At 36.2% G+C, this 19,681-nt stretch overlaps 1 protein-coding gene across 1 annotated transcript; it reads left to right on the top strand.

Moving 5' to 3' along the window:
- The first annotated feature begins 367 nt into the window (after positions 1-367).
- LOC120344414 (uncharacterized) lies at positions 368-14,603 on the top strand. The gene is made up of 2 exons (XM_078112706.1): positions 368-2,009; positions 11,904-14,603. Exons 1-2 carry the CDS (start codon positions 1,398-1,400, stop codon positions 13,314-13,316), a joined length of 2,025 nt encoding a protein of 674 aa, XP_077968832.1. The 5' UTR covers positions 368-1,397; the 3' UTR covers positions 13,317-14,603.
- Positions 14,604-19,681: the final 5,078 nt, after the last annotated feature.

The raw sequence follows: 19,681 nt of genomic DNA, 5'->3' as shown, positions 1-19,681 counted from the left end.
AGAGGATTGCTGGACTCCTCGCCGTCGTTGGGTGGTTCACGTAACCGCTGGTCGGTTACGGCTTCCTCCACCACCAAGTCCATGCTTCCGAAAACAAACAATATAACTAATTCCATACCCGACTTGGAATGGTAACCGGACGAGAGGCCGTGGTTCGCCATATGGATAAGCTGTCTTATCGGCTTTCCTCTTCCCCGGGATAAATATGTAAATCCTATCCTATATGCTTTTTGCAATTGATGATATTTCATTGAATATTACATTAGTCCTGTTTTATTTAAAAAATAACTACCGGTACATCATTAATTATAGAAAACATATTAAGGTAATTCATGGGGTTAGGGATTAAATGAAGTCATGTTTCATTGTAAGCAGTGGGTTTCTTCTTTTTTGTTTTTAATGTCGGCCCATACTTCACACCCCTTGCCTCGGGTCGCATGATAATGTTTTGGTGTAAATGACATTTTGTAGAAAAATTCACTTTTGTCCAAAATAATGCGGGAAGAGTTGGTTGTTTTATAAGTACTTCAGTGAGTAAAATCATGGTTATTTTATGCAAAGTACCAAAATAGCTTAACAAAGACTGGTGGCGCATACCACTCCACTTTCCCCTATATTAAAAGAGATACAGTCTTACCACAGGTATTCAAGTCTCACACCCCACCTCAAAAATAATAAGCTACAAATAGCATAATAGTATGTAAGAAAGTATGTTATTGTTATGTCCAAAAAGCGCGTTGAGAATATGTGGACTCAAATATTCAAAATAAAGAAATGTAAATATTAAAAATAGGACTGCCACGATTAAATCAAATTATTTTATCTTTATTAGCTTCGCTTCCCCTCGTGTCCCACAGTTTGATAACTTCTGATTTCCACAGAGAAGTAACTATCCAGCAATATCGTGTGGTAGGGGGTGATTTCAGATCCAACAAACATACTGTTTCATATTATGTAATTAACATTGATAAGGAATGCATTTTTTAAGTGACCTAAAAAACTAGTAAGATATTAATCAAATCCACATTCTTTTAACAGGTGACAGTTTTTTGTAGTTTTTCTTGGGTCTTAGTACCCATATAACACCAATCTTGTGTTGTTGTAAATGTTACAAAATGCAAACGAGAATATCGGTCGGAGACTGAAGACTTATCAATGATTCATGACTCTATAGTGACATCACGTGTCCCATCATTAAATAAATAATAACTCGCTAATTATACAACATAATTCATCCAAAATCAGTAGGCTTCTGGTCCGAGATATGATGAATGCACATGCAAAGTTTGGAGCAGATTCAACTTCGCCTTCGTGAGATATCGCGTTCATCTAACAGACAAACAAACAGACAAATACCTATCAACATACTTACCGATCTTAAGGTCGATAAGTAACAAATGGAAGCTCTCACTGGAAAGAAACATCATGTTTGCAAACATTGTGGGAAGACTTGTATAAGTAAAAGTAAGTTACAGATACATACAAGAGGTCATACAGGAGAGAAACCCTATGTTTGTGACTGTTGTGAAAAGTGTTTTGCATCATCACGTGAATTAAAGGTTCATCAGAGAATCCACACAGGAATGAAACCATATGCATGCAAATCATGTGGGAAATGTTTCACGGCTGCCGGACATTTGAACAGCCACAACCGAATCCACACCGGTGACAAACCATTTTCTTGCAAACATTGCGGAAAACGATTTTCACAAAATGCAGATTTAGGAAAACATATCCGAATTCACACTGGGGACAAACCTTACTCTTGTATTGAGTGTGGAAAATGTTTTAAAACTTCAGGCGCATTGAATGTTCATGTGCGAATCCACACAGGAATCAAACCATATGTATGTCAATCTTGTGGGAAATCTTTCACAAATTCTGGAAATTTGGATAAGCATACCATAATTCACACTGGGGAAAAACGTTTTACTTGTCAGCATTGTGGGAGATGTTTTACAAGGAAAGGTCATTTAAAACAACACATCTCTACAAAACACAAATTTGTTTGAATCAACAGCAAAAAATATTTATAAAGAAAACATTGGTGTCAACCATCTTTGAAATTATAAGATAAAACGTATGAGAAATACTTTGAAGTGTTTATCTTAATATTAATATATGACAAGGTATTAATTGAAAATAGAAGCTTATGTGATGAACGGTGCACGATAGCCTTATAAACTTTACTCATGTAATAATAATCTAAAGCAGTAGTTCTCAATTGGTTGGGCGCGCGCCGTAAGAGGGGCGTAGAAATATTTTTTAGATTTCATCTTGCCCGCCTTATTTTGGATATTTACATTTCTTTATTGTTTAGAGATTGTGATTCCATCGAAGACCACATGTTCTTCAATTATGGCATACTTCCGCCTCACTATCTGCTGTTTGTAGCTTATTGTTAGCTAGTTATTTTTAAGATATGGCGCGAGACTTGACGAATTCTAAAAAGGGCTTAAGCTTGAGATTGAAGAAATACTGGGGCTCCTGAAGTATGCGAATCAAGATGGCGGACATCGGAATGTAATATGTGTACTAGCTTAGGGTTAGGCCATAATTAGAGTTATAATAATACGGGAGGCTTTTGGCTAGTCTTCGAATAATAATAGGACTAAAATAAGGAAAATTGGAAAAAAATTATCGCCTAACCCTAACCTGTTACCCATGTTACGTTCCGATGTCCGCCATCTTGGTTTGCATACTTCGGGAGCACCGAAATACTTTTGTTTTCATCATATATTAGTTAGAAACTGGCATGACTTAATAATGGTGCATTTTTTTTTAATGAAAACAATCTCAAGGATTGATTGTCTTATTTAGATAATTTTCAAATTGATATTTAGCCTGACATGTCATTAAAAAGATAAGTTCTTCAACTTAATCATTTGAACTGAGTTTAGTTATGGATCATTTTTATATTTTGTCATTGCTTATCATGTTTATATTCTCTTTTTATTATTAATGTTGCCATAGTGGGAAATTAGAAATTTCCTTTGTGTTCTGTTTTCATAAAATATTTTTTATTACTGGCTCGAATATGTTAGTGATTCTACTGAGCTGCATTTAATCTTTTGTCATGCTGGTGATACATTTTTCGAGCCACCATCCAATGATATCGAAGGTTTATATATATTATTATTCACCATCATGTAAAGCTGATAGAATTTTATTGTGTAATTGAGTTCTCAACAAAACATGACCTCCCCCAATATGAAGTTTTCTGTGATTGAATTTGTGAAACTATTTTCTGACAGACCAACTTTTTTTAATAATCATCTTTAATATGAACCTTAATCACATCAACAAATAGGGTGGGACTCGATAATCGCATGGTCGTATCGCTCCTTTCTATTCATACCAAAGCAATTTATTTCTGTTATTTTTCTCTGTATAGATGATTGTTTGTATTTTGTAATTTCTTGAATGTGGGAGTGATTCCCTGGCCGGTTTCTACAAGTGTTTTCAAAAGTCCCCTTTTATTTGATGGACAACCCTTCGTGCATCAGTACGCTTTTGTTGGAAGTCGTATTTTTGAGCTGTTTGGAGACTCTTGTTGATAGGGATGGGCAATATAGAATAATTTACTATTCTAGAATAGTTAAATCAAATCCAGAATACCGAATCCTATTCTATTTTCATACTTATTCAAATAGTGGGAATTTTCACATCGCTGGATTTAGATGTTAAAAAATTGTAAATGCATTACTATCAATGTATTATTTATTTGAAAATGTCCTGAACATTGGATTTCATTTGATACTGAACAGGCATTTGCTAGGACAATAAAATTTAACAATATTACAATATTTTTTGCCTTCAATTGTTCCAAATGTATGTAGGCTAATCCCTAAATACTGATATTCTAAATTAAGACACGCTTTACACACTTTAATAGTAAGCCAATTGTACTAAAACGCACCCGCTGAGAATTAATTAGATGCAGGACCAGCGTGTGGCCACTGCAACCTATGCGGCCGTTGTGAAATATTAAATTTAACCACTACCAATTGAAATCAACTTTTTATTCTGTGCGAGTAAGACTCATAAAACCAAGTTCCTGTAAACGCGATTTCGTACTTAGTTATTAGGTGATAACATCTAAAGAAGACGTCTTTTTCTATGATTATCGTTAAATATCATTATCTACCCAGACTTGGCCCTACTCAAACTCAATACGTCACTATCTTCGCCAGATGCGGCAACTTTTTTTAAATTCATCGGCGACTAAAATACTACAGACACTCGATCAAACGTGCGTCTATCTTGAACGATGGAAACGGACCGAAAAATATGTAATCTTTTGAAAGTGAAATTTTAATGTGAAAGATTTTTGCGTTTTGCGATATAACTTTGTATTTCGGAAGATGGTGTAATAAAATTATTCGTAAATAATATTTGATCTAAATTAATCCAAGTTACATTTAACACCTGGCTTTTGGTTTACATGAATCATATTTTGGGAAAAATCGCAGGTCGCGAAAATGCTTTAATTAAAGTAAATTGAAGCAGGGCATGTCTGTAAAAATTAAAGATCGTTTCAGTCAGTTTATCTCGGAATGTCACCAGTCGGCACAAATAATTATTGTTATACGCTAACTAGATAATAAAGCGGGAAAACGCAAAAATAGTGCAATAACGACTCTTCGCCGTAATGTGTTCATCGCCGTCATCTTGTCGTGAATACGCCGGGTGAGATTACCGTATTTCATGTTTACCGATTTTGCGGGTTCTTTACGAGTAAACGCAAGTATAATTAAACGAAAAAGATTTCCACGCGAGAGAAAACGCTCGTCTTTGATTAATAAATTAGAAACAGGAAATACAAAAATTTCCATGATCGAGAAAATAATTGACGCATGGCGCCGAGGAGGCGGAAAACGAATCTTGTTATCGGATCCTGTTGGATTCGAATACTTTGGGATTCGAATCCTCCGGATTCTGTATTCTATATTGCCCATCCCTACTTGCTGATGACTTTTACAATTTGAAATCGTATTTTGTAAATATACAAAACTCCAAATTGTGCCGCTTATATCAGTATTTGTTTGAATTTATGACGTCTCTCAAGTTTAACATGGGAGCATATTTTTGCATCAAATATTTTGAAAACCTTTAAAAAATGTGGAGAAATATCTAGAAGAGTGTATTAACCTGACTTACAAAATAATAGTTTTAATTCAGCCTTTTTCTTCCTCTTTTCAGGATTAAATTTATCAAGATACCCGGATTTCAAGGCAGTTTAGGATTTTGACAAGCGTTTCCTCTCCTGTCTTGCTGATTACAAAGGCTAAATAAATCAAGTTTTATAATACTAAATACAGATAATTTAGTTAACCCTTTCCATGTATATACATAATGTAGTTTCTATTTATACTCAATGGTGGATGTAACAAACTAACCAAACATGACACTGAAGCTCCTTGAAGATTAATTGGTGAGAACAAGTATACTATTATATAGGGCTGGGCAAAATATTCGAATAGCAAACCGAATATTAAATTATTACTTATCGATTTTAATCGGTAAGTATGTTGATAGCTATTTGTATGTTTGTTTTTTGTAAAGCGAGATAATTTTGAGACCCGCCGAGTGTGTGTGTGCGGTGCGCAAGTTACAAGAGCGGATGAATCGAAACTGCAGTTTCTGTTTTGGGGGATCCCCTAACTATCGATCGATAAGTCTTCGGTTTCCAACCGATATTCTCGTTTACTATTCGAATTGAATATCGGGTACCACGTGATCTGCCGGTTCACTTGGACACAGAACATCTCTGAACTGATCGTGAATTGTGCGAGAATTCACCTACAACGCTCGCTAACAGACAAATATGAAAAATCGTCTTTGCGTTGTGGTGTTATTTGTTTTTATTTCGCTCCAATCGTTCATTTCAATTCTCTATTTTGCAAAAAAAGGCACTGACACCGTTCCCTAAATTTAAAATCGTCAAATCAGATGAGATATTTAAAACAATTATCCCAGATTTTAAACTCCGTATGATTGGCGGCACATGATTAGCCGTTTCATGCATGGACCAAACATAAATTTGTTTGACGAAAATTTGAAATAACTTTCGCATGAAACCATACATAGTATAACACGAACAAGCTATGACCAGAAAAAAAAATGGCAGGACATACGGTAGTTCTTTTCGGGCGCGCAGTCAGGATTTTCAAAAGGGGGGGGGGTTCAAAATCGAAAATTTCCAGTGCTGTCTGTAACAGTCACCACGAACACGCGCTCGTTAATAGAGCCGCCTTTTTAGCGTATTATGAATTTCCTGTTGCCTAAAATATTAAATTATTGCCAACTACGAGATTCTAAAATGTCCTTATATATTAATTTAATTGTGTCCAACGTAACTCGCGGTTGCGACTTCTTACGTGAAAATAGAAACATTACTGCAGTAAAATATCACGGCGATCTGTGGTCATAAAAATATGAGACAAGCTGCTTGATGTATTTTATTTTGATACGTATTTTTGCAATCTTGCGACCTCGTTATTGCCTTTAGTAAAATCTCGATATCTGATATAAAATCACGTTTAGTACGATTTTACTTCATAACAATGAAAATAGATATAAAGCGTACTAGTAAATCAAACTTACAAATTCACCGCTGCGATTACGCCACTCGTTAAAAGAGCCGACTTTTTCAACGAAAAATGATTTTTCTGTTTTGCAAAGTAATCAACTCATGACTAGGGCTGGGCAGAATATTCGAATATCGAATTGAATATCAAAATATTACTATTTTACTATTCGAATACTCGGTATCACGTGACCTGCGCCGCTTTGCTTCAACACGGACTTCGCGCGTCGCCAAATCAATCGTGAATTGCGCGAGAATTCACAAACGGCTCTCGCTAACATACAAAAGCGACAAATTTTTTTGCGTTATGATGGTATTTGTTTTCTTTTCACGCCTAACGTATCGTTTCATTTCCTTATTTTGCAAAATAGGTCCCCACCGTTGCTTTAATTTAAGAACGTTCTGTAAATTATAAACGTATGACGATGTATTTGAAAAATCGGAAATTCTCATTGCCGTCTGTAACAGTCACTGCGATTACGCGCTCGTTAAAGAGACGTTTTTTCAGCGTATAATGATTTTTCTGTTGCGTAAAATGATCAATCCATGACAACTACGGGATCCCAAAATGTCTTTATATATAAATTTAAATATGTCAAACGTAACTCGCGGTTGCTTCTTCTTAATTCCAAATAAAACATTACTTCTCTGAAATGCCACGGCGGTCTGTGGACATAAAAGTATGAGATAAACTGCCGGGTGTATTTAATTTTATTAGGTATTTTTGGAATCTTGCAAACTCGTTATCGCCGTTAGAAAAATCTCAATAACTGATATAAAATCACGTAGAGTACAATTTCATTTCGTACAATGAAAATACATATAAAGTATATCGTTTAATCAAAAATACATATTCATCGCCGCGATTAGGCCACTTGTTAAAAGAGCCGACTTTTACAATGAATAATGAGTTTTCTGTTGTGCAAAGTAATCAATTTGTGACCGATAAGGGCATATTTAAAATGTCTTGCTTTATTATTGTCTTCAATTTAACCAGCGGTTGAGTCGACAAAATAAAATTTTCACAATTTCAAAATATCGCGGCAATCTGCGGACATAAAGTGTGGTAAACTGCTCGAATATATAAAGCTTAGATTTCCTTATTTTCAGGACTTGTAACATCAAAAAATCCATAAATCTGCTATAATATCTCAGGTTAAAATTTTGTTTAGCACAATAAAAATTGATTGAATATACATTAGACTGATTATCTTATATATATCATCACAACCCGGGGAAAATTGTCCCGTTTCAAACCTTGTATAATGTTGAAAAGAAAAATTTCGATGGCAATTTGAAGTAATGGATAATATGGCCAATCCCGCCCACAATTAACAGTGCTTCGATTTTAGTGACGATATCTTTTCTAAACGCCGACCAAACATAATGTGTGCAAGAGGCACACGAAATTTTGCGATTTTCAATGTATGAAAAGGCGTTTTTAAATTGTCGCAGGCCTCAAGAAAACTCATAATGTTTAAAGTTTTATTTTCAGTATTTTATATTGCCGCTTTTCAATCAAAAAATTTGCGTTGTCCACAGAAACTCGCCGCCGATGAACGTATATTAATTAAACTATCGCCGGATTTGCAATTCCGTTTGTGTACAAAAATAAAATAATTTTCATCATTAACGTCGCACAACGTTGTAGAAAATTTTTGATTTAGAGAAAATTAAACCAACATAAAGTTGTTTACGGCCTAAATACCACGTCACGCTGATAATAATAATCGGCGATTATAGCAAAATGCTATTGCACGCGTTATTGTCGACTTTTACAGTTTTAAAAAATTTTCAACGGCAAGGCACGGGTGTACCTAATATATGAAGAATCGCGGCGATAAAAACAATTAGCGATTTTGATGAATTTAACCAGTAAATAAAAAACTCTTTGTTGCCGACTTTTCAAAGTTTCTTCTAATTTTCGAAGGAAGTATCGACCTCCGACGGGTCCCCGTTGTATTTAAAAAAATATTCGTTATTCGACTATTCGGTATTTGTAAAAAGTATTCGAACTATTCGATTCGAAAAAAATATTCGATTTTGCCCATCCCTACCCATGACCGATAAGGGCATATTTGAAATGTCCTGCTTTATTAATTTGATTGTCTTCAATTTAACCTGCGGTTGCGTCGACAAAACAAGAGCCGCTCTAACTAAAACAACACCGAATTCCGCGGACATAAAAATGTGTGGTAAACTGTCCGATTGTATATTGTTATTTCGAAAATTCGACAAATTTGAGATGTACTCAAAAATAAATTTTGTCGTCTTAACAGCAACCCCCTTTTTAACAACCGCCGCGATTACGGTACTCGGTAAATGCGACTTTTAGCTCATATTGATTTTTTCGGTTGCGAAAAATATATATTGTTTATGAAGACATTTGAAACGTTAATGTATATATCTGAATATAAAAAACATACTAAACAAGAACAAGTAAATAGTGTATAAAACCCATGGAAACCACCGACATCCAAACAATACCACATAAACACACAACACACCGAACATAAAAAAATATTTTATGCTGATACTGCTGATGATGCTTTAGGCGTCACAAATGGTTTAATGTAACTTGATAAAAACATGTTTCTTAGGATGATGCGGCATCGAAAGTATAATTTATAACTGCAAAATGTCGTGCCATAGTAATTACATTATACTTCAATGCACGATTGCGTGTAACTCGATCGTGTATCCTAATTTATAGGCGCGCCATATTAGACGACGGTACTATTCTTAAATTGGCCAGCGCAAACATGTATGACAAATTGCTCGATCATGTCTGATTTTCATTCGGTCGTGAATGTCTCGATTATAGGCTGTTTCGTGACATTTATCCGATTCTATCGCTTTGCTACGTAATCTTACTAATGTAATAATCCCATGATTTTACCAGTAAATTCTTTAACTATCATCAATTTTTTTTTTTTCTAATAGGATCATGTTTTCGTATATATGATAATGATCCGGAAAAAGATGTGCGGTCCCGTCGGAAATTGAAAAAAACTTAAAAATAAAAACCATTGCGTGTGTAAAAAATTGTGTCTTTAATTTTAGTGGGCAAAGTATCGTATGTGGACGACAGAATGAGTACGGACGGACACAAAAATTTTCTGTCAATGTCGAATTTTAAATGTAAATAACGTATAACTAATAAAATAAAGTAAACTTCAATGTGTTCTATTAGCGCGTTCCAAGTTTAAACGAGGGCACTGAGTGCAAACGTCCTGGGCGTATTGATGAATTTTCCCCGTGCGTTCTTAATTACCGCGCAAGGGCGTAACTAACTTTTGGTAACGCGTTTCTCTCACCGAAGGCACGGTACTGCGAGAAAAACTGATTATCATGGATTCGTCGCACACAAAGGATATACTTTGTTTTAAAAAATTTACGGAACCGATATAAAGATGATGTTGAATAAAGAATCACGTAACGCTTACGAAAACACCAGGCGATTATAATAAGAAACTCCTGCGTAAATTTTGTGCGCATCTGGATTTTTTTAGTTTTCCGAAAATTTCAGAAGGGGGGGGGGGGGGGGGGGTCGGGGTCGAAACCCCCCTGGCTGCGCCACTGGTTCTTTTAATGTACTTTCAAATAATTCTTTAGTGATCGCTTTCATTTTTGACCCAATAATGTTTCAAAAATAAAATGTAAACATTTCACTCGGGCATGCATGGCAGGTGGAGTGTAGAAATCGTGAACAGGAGTATAGCGTAAAATCAATCGTGAATTTCGATGTAACAACGCACACTGTCTCGTTTACGAATTGTTGTATCATCGGAAATGATTACATTCGTTATATTAACATTTTTGCCCTAATAAATAGGGCGTGACATCAAAATCGTCAAGAGAAGTAAAAGTGAATTTGCAAATTTCATAAATAAAATTGTGAATTACTCGGTAACGATATTAGCTATAATGGTCGCGAGGTTTGTTGAAAGAAAACTTCGGAACTTAAAAGAGCGCCTGGCCATCTATTAGGCACAAAATGACAAAAGTGCAATTTTTTTTTGCATAGGGTCGCATATGTAAATTAAAATTCAAGAAGGACTGTTTATTAACGTCATCTCGTCATAGGGCCACGCGGAAATGCCTTTATTGCCGAATTATTTAGTCACTATTTTAAATCAACATTCGGGATTGATGCAATCGCAGATTTGATAGGTTTATCTGTAAAGTAACATAGACACTATAGAAAAGCATAGCAAAGTTAATTACGGTATTGTCCTAATAAATATCTGCATCCCGGTATCGATAATAATATTACCCTTCGCTTAATTTACAAACGTTGATAAGTAATATGAAAGCCAACGCAAATGATTAAAATTAGAATAATATTAATTTGGGCTTCGAAATCAATCCTTAATGGTTTAAGCAGCTGTTGCCGACGTGAACGCACGGGTAAACCCGAAATGTAAACTTTTATGTCCGCCGACCCAAAGAATTAATACTTGCAAAAAACAGAAAGGGCGGTAATATATATTATATATCGTCGCAAAAACGGTCACGGTGACAAAAACAATCAGCGATTATGACGAAATTAACCAGTAAAAACACGCTTTGTAGCCGACTTTTCAATGTCTCCAATAATTTCCAAAGGGAGTATCGACTGACATTCTGGACCTCGTGTTGTCTATATATAATATTCGACTATTCGGTATTCATTAAAAATATTCAAATTATTCGCTTCGAAAATAAATATTCCATTTTGCCCACCCCTACTATTATATATTTATTGCTATGGATGCCATATAGCTCCGTTCAAACATGGTTCCTATTCGTAACTTTGTGCAATCATAATCATGACCATTATGGTTTGACTAAAACGCTATTCATTAGTGAAATGGACAGGGTAAATAGTATGAGAATTTTTTTGAACTTCAGTGGATTCTAGGATAGGAAAGTTGATAAAATAGCTAAACCTTGTGACGAACCCTGTCCGGTTACCATTCCATGTCGGGTATGAGATAGGTTACGGTAGTTATTTGTATTCGGAAGCATGGACTTGATGGTGGAGGAAGTCGTAACCGTCGAACCAACCTACAGCAATCCTCCCGCACATAACTATTGTCGCATGGGATTCCAACTTGCGAACCAACGCAGAGTAATAGAGGTTTAACTAAAGCTTAGCCACACACCGTGACGCCGCTCTAGAGATATGTAAAATGATAGGTGTAATTCTGATATCAGGCTGAAGTATAGGGAAAGCGGGAAACCATTATAGTAATCCTACCTTGGCACAAATTATTTTAGAACTTCTTGTTATCAAGTAGAAATTAGTGAATGATTTCAAATTTAATTCAAGGACACTATTGTTCCTCTAACTAGCTTTTTGTATTATTTTAAAGACTACCAACTACAAACAAATGCAGCAAATTATAGAAATATGGAGACCCTCACTGCGAAAAAACTTCATGTTTGTGAACATTGCGGAAGGTCATTTAGAACTAAAAGTCATTTAGTAATACATACAAGAGGCCATACAGGAGAGAAACCCTTTGTCTGTGAGTTTTGTGGGAAGTCTTTTGCAAAGTTAGAGCATTTAATGGTTCATGAGAGAATTCACACAGGAATGAAGCCATATACTTGCAATTTTTGCGGAAAGTGTTTTGCCCAATCTGGAAGTTTGCAAAAGCATACCCAAACACATACCAATGAAAAACCATGTACTTGTGAACAATGCGGAAAATCTTTTGCTGAAAGTGGGTATTTGAAAAGACATATTTTAGTACACACTGGAGAAAAACCTCATACTTGTAAACATTGCGGAAAATGTTATTCAAGGAGAGACGCTTTGAAAAATCATTTAGTACTTCACACTGGAGAAAAACCTTACTCTTGTAAACAGTGTGGAAAATCTTTCACAACGTTGGGGTATTTGAAAGTTCATGTGCGAATCCACAAAAGCAATAAACCATATGCTTGTAAATATTGTGGGAAGCACTTTGCCATGCCCGGATATTTGACGAGGCATAATAAAATTCACACCGAGGAAAAACCATTTACTTGTGAGCATTGCGGAAAAGGTTTTAAACGGAGTAGCCATTTGAAAGAACACATCTATATTCACACTGGAGAAAAACCTTATGCCTGTAAACAGTGTGAAAAGTGTTTTAAAACGTCCAGTCAATTGAAAGGTCATGTGCGAATTCACTCAGGAATCAAGCCATATGAATGCAAATCCTGTGGGAAATGTTTTACCCTGAGCGGAGATTTGGCAAAGCATATGCGAATTCACAGTGGTCTAAAACCATTCAAATGTCAGCATTGCGGGAAATGTTTTGCAAGGAATTGGCATTTAAAAGAACATATCTTCAGTCACATGGCAGAAAAACCTCATGTCTGTAATCAGTGTGAAAAGTGTTATAAAACGTCCACTCAATTAAAGGCTCATGCACTAACCCACACAGGAATCAAGCCACATAAATGCCAAACATGTGGAAAGTGTTTTACCATGGCTTGGGATTTGAAGAAGCATACACGAATTCACACTGGGGAAAGACCTTTCACTTGTAAGCATTGCGGGAAAAGTTTCATGAGGAGTAATCATTTAAAACAACACACCTTGGCGCACATTGAAGAACGACCACATCCCTGTAAACATTGTGCGAAGTGTTTTAAAACGTCCAGTGCATTAAAGGCTCATCAAGTGCGAATGCACACAAAAACCATAGCCGAAGATTCCGAATCTACACTTGAAAAAACCGTTCACTCCTGAACATTAAAAGTGAATGAACATCAAAAATGATTGGAAATAACTACGTCATTCTGTGATACAAAATGTCTGCTCAATTACCTCTAATTACTAGCAAAATATTTATTTAAAGCAAGTCACAATCGATTTTCACATTGGTGTGTTAACGTTGTTTATATGTTAACTAGATGTTATGTTAACTAGATATATGTTTGAGCATGGAACGGAAAAATGCATTCGCACCTCATTCTAGGAGTTTCTGATTGTTTGTTTTCATGCTGCATCACACGCACAGCGAATATTCAATTCACTGTTTTATTTTTGAAATAATTGCACGCAACCTGAATACCAAATGAAACGCCTGAGTAATGACCGCCGTTAATATTCATGTTTATTTGTTTGTGACTTGTTTTCTTTGGTAAGTGAACGCGTTTAATACGTTTTGAACCTATTTTATTAGATTTTGTTCACTTTCCAGATTATTCGCCTTAATCTTTTGTGTATATATGTTTATTTTGTTTTTACGAATGAATCGAAATAAAATCTTATCTTATTTATTATCTCACTGATCAACATCTTTTTTGTTCACGGAATTTTATGATCATTTTGTGTGCCTTGAATAATAACTTATTATTTTTTGTTCATTATAATTTGTATTTATTGTTTTAGGATAAGTTATTTCTATTATTGGAAGCTTCAAGAAAACAAAATATATATGCAATATAATGAAATGATAAATACAATATTTAAAATTTGTCAAAATAGTTGGAAAGATTTCCCGCACAAATATGTGCGTCGTTCTACTTTGCACTACATTCATTGCGCATTGCACTACTTTTCTGATATTCAAATTGTTTAAAATGTACATAAGGTCGGAGTTAGGTCGATTTGATCATTTTATTTATTTATATGTTTACCTTGTGTGATCACAACGTTGGAATGTTTTGCCCGAAATATGATGATATCATGTATAAGTTTATGGAGTTGTGCTATCAACGGATACTCTTTTCACATATTTAGTATCGATCATCGTCTTCACATCTTGAAATTCGAAGAGATCTTTATCAGGATTACTAGATCGTATATTGGCGCTCCCCAAGTATGCATACCAAAATGACGCACAACCTGAATCCTAACCTGGTACACATACTAGGTTCAGTTTGTGCGCCATTTTGGGTACACATACTTCGGTAGCACCGGTATATGTATAGAATTAATTATTCCTTTAAAATCCTAATCAACTTGATTTATTTTTTCTTTTATCAATGCTGGTTTTCACAATTTATAATAATTAAATATTGAGAACATAAATATTTCCTGGGTCAGTTATATCAGAGTTATTTTATTTGCCACTTCAACAATGAGTGCATGTAATGAGTACAGTATCAAAATGGCAGGTGTGTGAAGGATGGATTACTCCGCCATCTAAAATAAAGAAAGCTTAGGTTCGAGTTGTGCGAAAAACTTCATCGGATGCCTCTTGAGCGGAAGGCGATGCTGCTAGGCTTTGAAAATGGTATCATTAATTTTACAAGTGTATTTTGACAAATAACGCCATATTCGCTAATTTATTTTCGAAAGAGGCCATTTGCGCCATGATGATATCCTAATTTCTAAAATTGAGAAGGCTTAGGTTCGAGTTGTGTGAAAAACTTGAGGTAACTCTTCTATAATTATCAGTGGCGGCGCGTGGTCATTTTGACAACCGGGGCAAGCTACTGCGGGACCAAGTCACCCCCATCTACGGGGACAGGATGAGCGCTGTAAGTTCTCCCATCATTTTATGAGTATAAAAACCATTCCATCGGTAACAACCAATCGGCAAAAGCGACAATTTTTAACGATAAGAAAGTGTCTTTAAAACCGGTCCAAGTCAAGGGATTAATAAATATAGACATAGTTTATTTTGAAACCTCTTTCAAAAGGAAAGGCAATATTTACCCAGATAAATACAATGACATATTAACAGAAACTTCGGGAAAGCAGACAAAACCTAAAATAAGGTTTAAAACGTTACTATGAAGAAAGGAAAGTTAAGGACATGCGTCGCTCACTCATAGATATATATGCTGCTAGACTTCTACTGCTTGAACATATATGCAACACGCCGCGGTTTCTTGGAAGCAAAATGCTCAATAACGCGCTGATTAAAGTCATGCATCCCAGAAATAACGTCTCTGTGAATGGATAAAACAGCCAAGGAATTTAATCTATCTTGCTTCATTGTGTTTCTGAGATACGTTTCAATACGCTTCAGCGTGCTGAATGTTCGCTCTGCGTCGGCGGAAGAAATAGGCGTCTGCCAGAGTGTTATCTATGAGGAACCCATAGAGCGCGCAAGTTGATGTGATGTTCAAAAAAGTTTGATTGGTGTATATACATCGCAATTCATTTTCCAATTTACCCACGTTCATCATGGGGTAAAATTTGAAGACAGTAGCCAACAAATGGATGGGAAATTGACGTGCAAATTTTGAAAAATTTTTGGGGTTCATCAAAGAGAACGCGGCAAGGTGTTCAGTGCGCAGACGATCGCCTATTTGATTCACCAGAATGTCACAGCATTCCTTTGCAGACAAAATCAAACGCTGCGTTGTTTGCCCGCGGCGTAAAGAAGCACTCCATGTGTCGTCGTATTTTATTGTTTCCCGGATACGAGATACAGCATTGCAGAAGTCTGAAATACACGACTGCACAGACGCTCCATCCATTAGCCTTGACTGCAATGCGCCGTATAATACATCCACGTGATAGAATATTGTGGAGAAAAAAGCGAGAAAAAATGAAAACTCACCATCTTCTAGCAGACGCTTTAGACCTGCCGCCTCGCTCACAGAGCGTTCGTCCCAAACCGGAGAGCTCTGAATGCCATTGAAACACTCAATGAGCTCAGACCTAATTTCGGACACGCCCTGCACCACGCGTGATTGGAAGTTCCAACGTGTTGGTGCACAAGCTGGGAGACGGCGGCTACATATCTGGCGAAGGAGGTCAGAGCGCTTCGGCGAAACGGAAAAAAATGAAGAAAACCCCGAAACATTTACAAAAAATATACGGACGAGAGGGGTATCAAGACACATATTTTTAATAACGAGGTTAAATTGGTGTGCATAACAATGTAAAAAATGCGCATGAGGAAAATCTTCTTTTATATAAACTTGAACACCATGTTTCGACCCACTCATGACTGCCGCGCCGTCATAAGTTTGAGCTATCAATTTTGACTTCGCGTTGTAAGGCTGTAACACTTCTTTCAGTACAGCCGATATCCCGCAACCGTGCAATCAACGATTGGTACAAAGCTGTGAAATCTCTCGGTAGGTTTACCATCTTTGACAAACCGAAAAATCACAGCCAGTTGGGAAACGCACGTGATGTCAGTTGTCTCGTCAGACTGAATCGAAAGGAACTGGCAATTCTCAATTTCCAGAGCCAAATGTTGTAAATAAATTTTATACATTGAGTCGAGCAAATCATTTTGGATATCCTTAGATGTCCCTTTCGAAACAGTTGCGACATCAAGATGATCTCTCAATACTGTATCTAGGGATGCGGTGTATTCCACCATATCCAAAAATACCCCTCTATTAGAAGAGCCAGCCCGTTCATCGTGCCCACGGAGGGACAGCTCGAGACAACCAATGAACTTCAAAACATCTATCAATCGACCGAGAACATGGCGGTTTTTCTCGACGTTTTGGTTGTGCCGACGAATAGAAACCGCGCGTCCTTCATCCAACTGTGCTGCAATATTAACATTTCCGAATGTTCGGTATTTTACTGCATTGTCCAGATGCTCCATAGAAGATTGATGATCCCTGGCACGCTCGGAAAGATGTTTAAGATCTCTAAAACCAAATTTACACCAACGTGAGTCACGGGCGGTAGCAAAAAGTAGGCAATAAAAACAAAAAAGTGCATTTTTGTCCTCGCTGTAACACAACCATTCGTGTTTTTTATACCAAGTTTCTGCGCAGAATGTACGCCGACGCCTTCCTCCGTCATGGGATTGTTCCAGTGAACAATTTTTTGGTTAATAAGGCCCAAGACGTTGTACCTCTAATTTTTGTTCCAGCGGTAGCTGCGAAAACGGAGTACGAAGTAGTGCATCAACCTTATCCATTATGAGGTCTAAGGCTAAGAAATGCGAAGCCGGAAAGAAGTGAGGAGCTCAAAAGGAATGTGGAAAATCGAAAGCAAAGGGACTAAAAGTCTCTAACTGATTCAAATAGCGAAACAAGCGACAAAAACAAAGGCGAGAAAACTATCAACTCTTCAAGCAACCAACGAACGAGAAGGAATGCGTGAATATGTCAACACGTTGTTGTAAGAAACGTCAGCATTGTGTCGTCATAATTTCGGGGCTAGCCCCGATGATTTAGTAAAAGAAACAGAAAACAAACGAGACATACGCGGCGAGTGGAAGATAAAAGAGAGAATACGATATACAATGAGCAACCGGGGCAAAATCGGCGTCGCCCCGTCGACGTTCGGCGAAGGCTTTGCGAGCGAAAAATGAACCATGTCGGGAGAATATGGCTAGTGTAGACAGTCTGTGCAACCGATATTGAGGTATTTTTCGAATATTTTTCATTATACCGAAAAAACAAACGGGGCATTGCCCCGGTTGGCCATATTGACGCGCCGCCACTGATAATTATATGATATTAAATAATAAATTCTGACGCCTCTTGGGCATTAGGGAACGCTGCTGGGATTTGAAAGTTGCCTAAATAAGCTTTTTTGATCTTTTTAAATTGTAAAATTTCGTAGTTTTATTGGTACCATTTTTTAATATTAGCGTGTATTAATGACAAGATTTCACATAATTTTGGAAATTGTCATCTCTTGACAAAAAACTATATAACGATAATATATTATAGGACATAAAATGAACTGACTTCTGATTTCAGCGCTAGCGAGAAATATTAAAACAAAACCATTTTTTACGTTCTGACTGTTGCATGTATTGATGAATTTGCGATATACTACAAAATGCATGTGAAACTTCCTAAATTACCAAGATATATTATAATGAAGTTTAGCGATTGTTGCGTAATACAATACACAATTTGAAACGAGGTAAAACACGTTCACGGGTACGAAATGTTGTAATAACTAGCATGATTTTAAAATATTTTCTAAGTCCTACAAGAATGCACGGGGCCCATGGTTGGATTAACACTTAAGCAAAATAAACACGCGCATAAAGCATCACGAAAAGGGCACCATAGAAATTTTCGGTATCCCAGTGTGTAAATCGAATTGATCAGACCTCAACCTCAACATTGGCTCAGTTGATATTGATTATTTCTCTTTCCCCCGTACCATCTTACACTTCTGTATAAATAAATTGCTGGCATGAGAACTATTTCCAAAAAGTGTCACGTAAAATAATCATGACTTAGCTTTTAATCAGCAGTTAATACCGGAATCTATACAGGTGACATGAGAACTATTTCCAAAAAGTGTCACGTAAAATAATCATGACTTAGCTTTTAATCAGCAGTTAATACCGGAATCTATACAGGTGACATAAAACACTAGTTTCGTTATTCAATCAATCAATTTTACTTTGGTAACTCTGAAATAAACAAAACAACAACAAATAGAGAAACAAAATGCAGAGCACCTGGAGGACGGACATAACTTAATGAAAAAGTTTAAAACGTACAAGTACCCGTCCTTTAAAAACAGTCAAATGAACACAATAAAATAAAGACACGATATAAAATCGGGCAAGACCTTTTAAATCAATTTAGGAAGTGAGACGCTGTTCAAAAGAAGATACTTTATTTTCGTTCAAATTAAAAGCATTTTACAAATATTTTATTTTGTGGTTATTCGTAATCGTCGCCGCAATGAAAGAATAACAATCAGCACCGACAAGTAGAAGGCCTCCCTTCAACCTTCGAGGATGTTTTTTTTACTTTACTATTTTATAATATTTCACAATTGCTATCATATATTTTGAGACAATCTAGTCTAGGCGGTCATGTCAAAAAATCTATAAAGAAATTGTGTTTAAACAAAATTAAAATTAATACCTGGTAGACTGATAATTGTGTCGAAATTTAGTTTATCGCTGTCGACGGACTAAATGGCCGTCGCACTTGACGACAAACAGCTGGAATTTATAGCCGTACCAAAAGTGCATGTGCCGTTAATAATTACTCCAATTCCACTGTATCATTTAAAACTGGGCACGTAGTTTTTTTGTTGATATATTTCTTCATAATTACAATGTAATATTAAAAATGTCAATATAAAAATTCGACAGCGAAAATAGTCAAATTGATTAAGCTAGTTTGACTGACAAATAGCTACAAACAGGTGAATCCTATTTCCCCGCGGGGGTGGGGACATGTATGGTTCATAGCTCACGATCT

This window comes from Styela clava, chromosome 5 (genome assembly GCF_964204865.1).
Source record: "Styela clava chromosome 5, kaStyClav1.hap1.2, whole genome shotgun sequence".
NCBI lineage: Eukaryota > Metazoa > Chordata > Ascidiacea > Stolidobranchia > Styelidae > Styela > Styela clava.
Note: the sequence above shows the minus strand (reverse complement) of the source record. Positions and strands in the feature narration are given on the sequence as shown.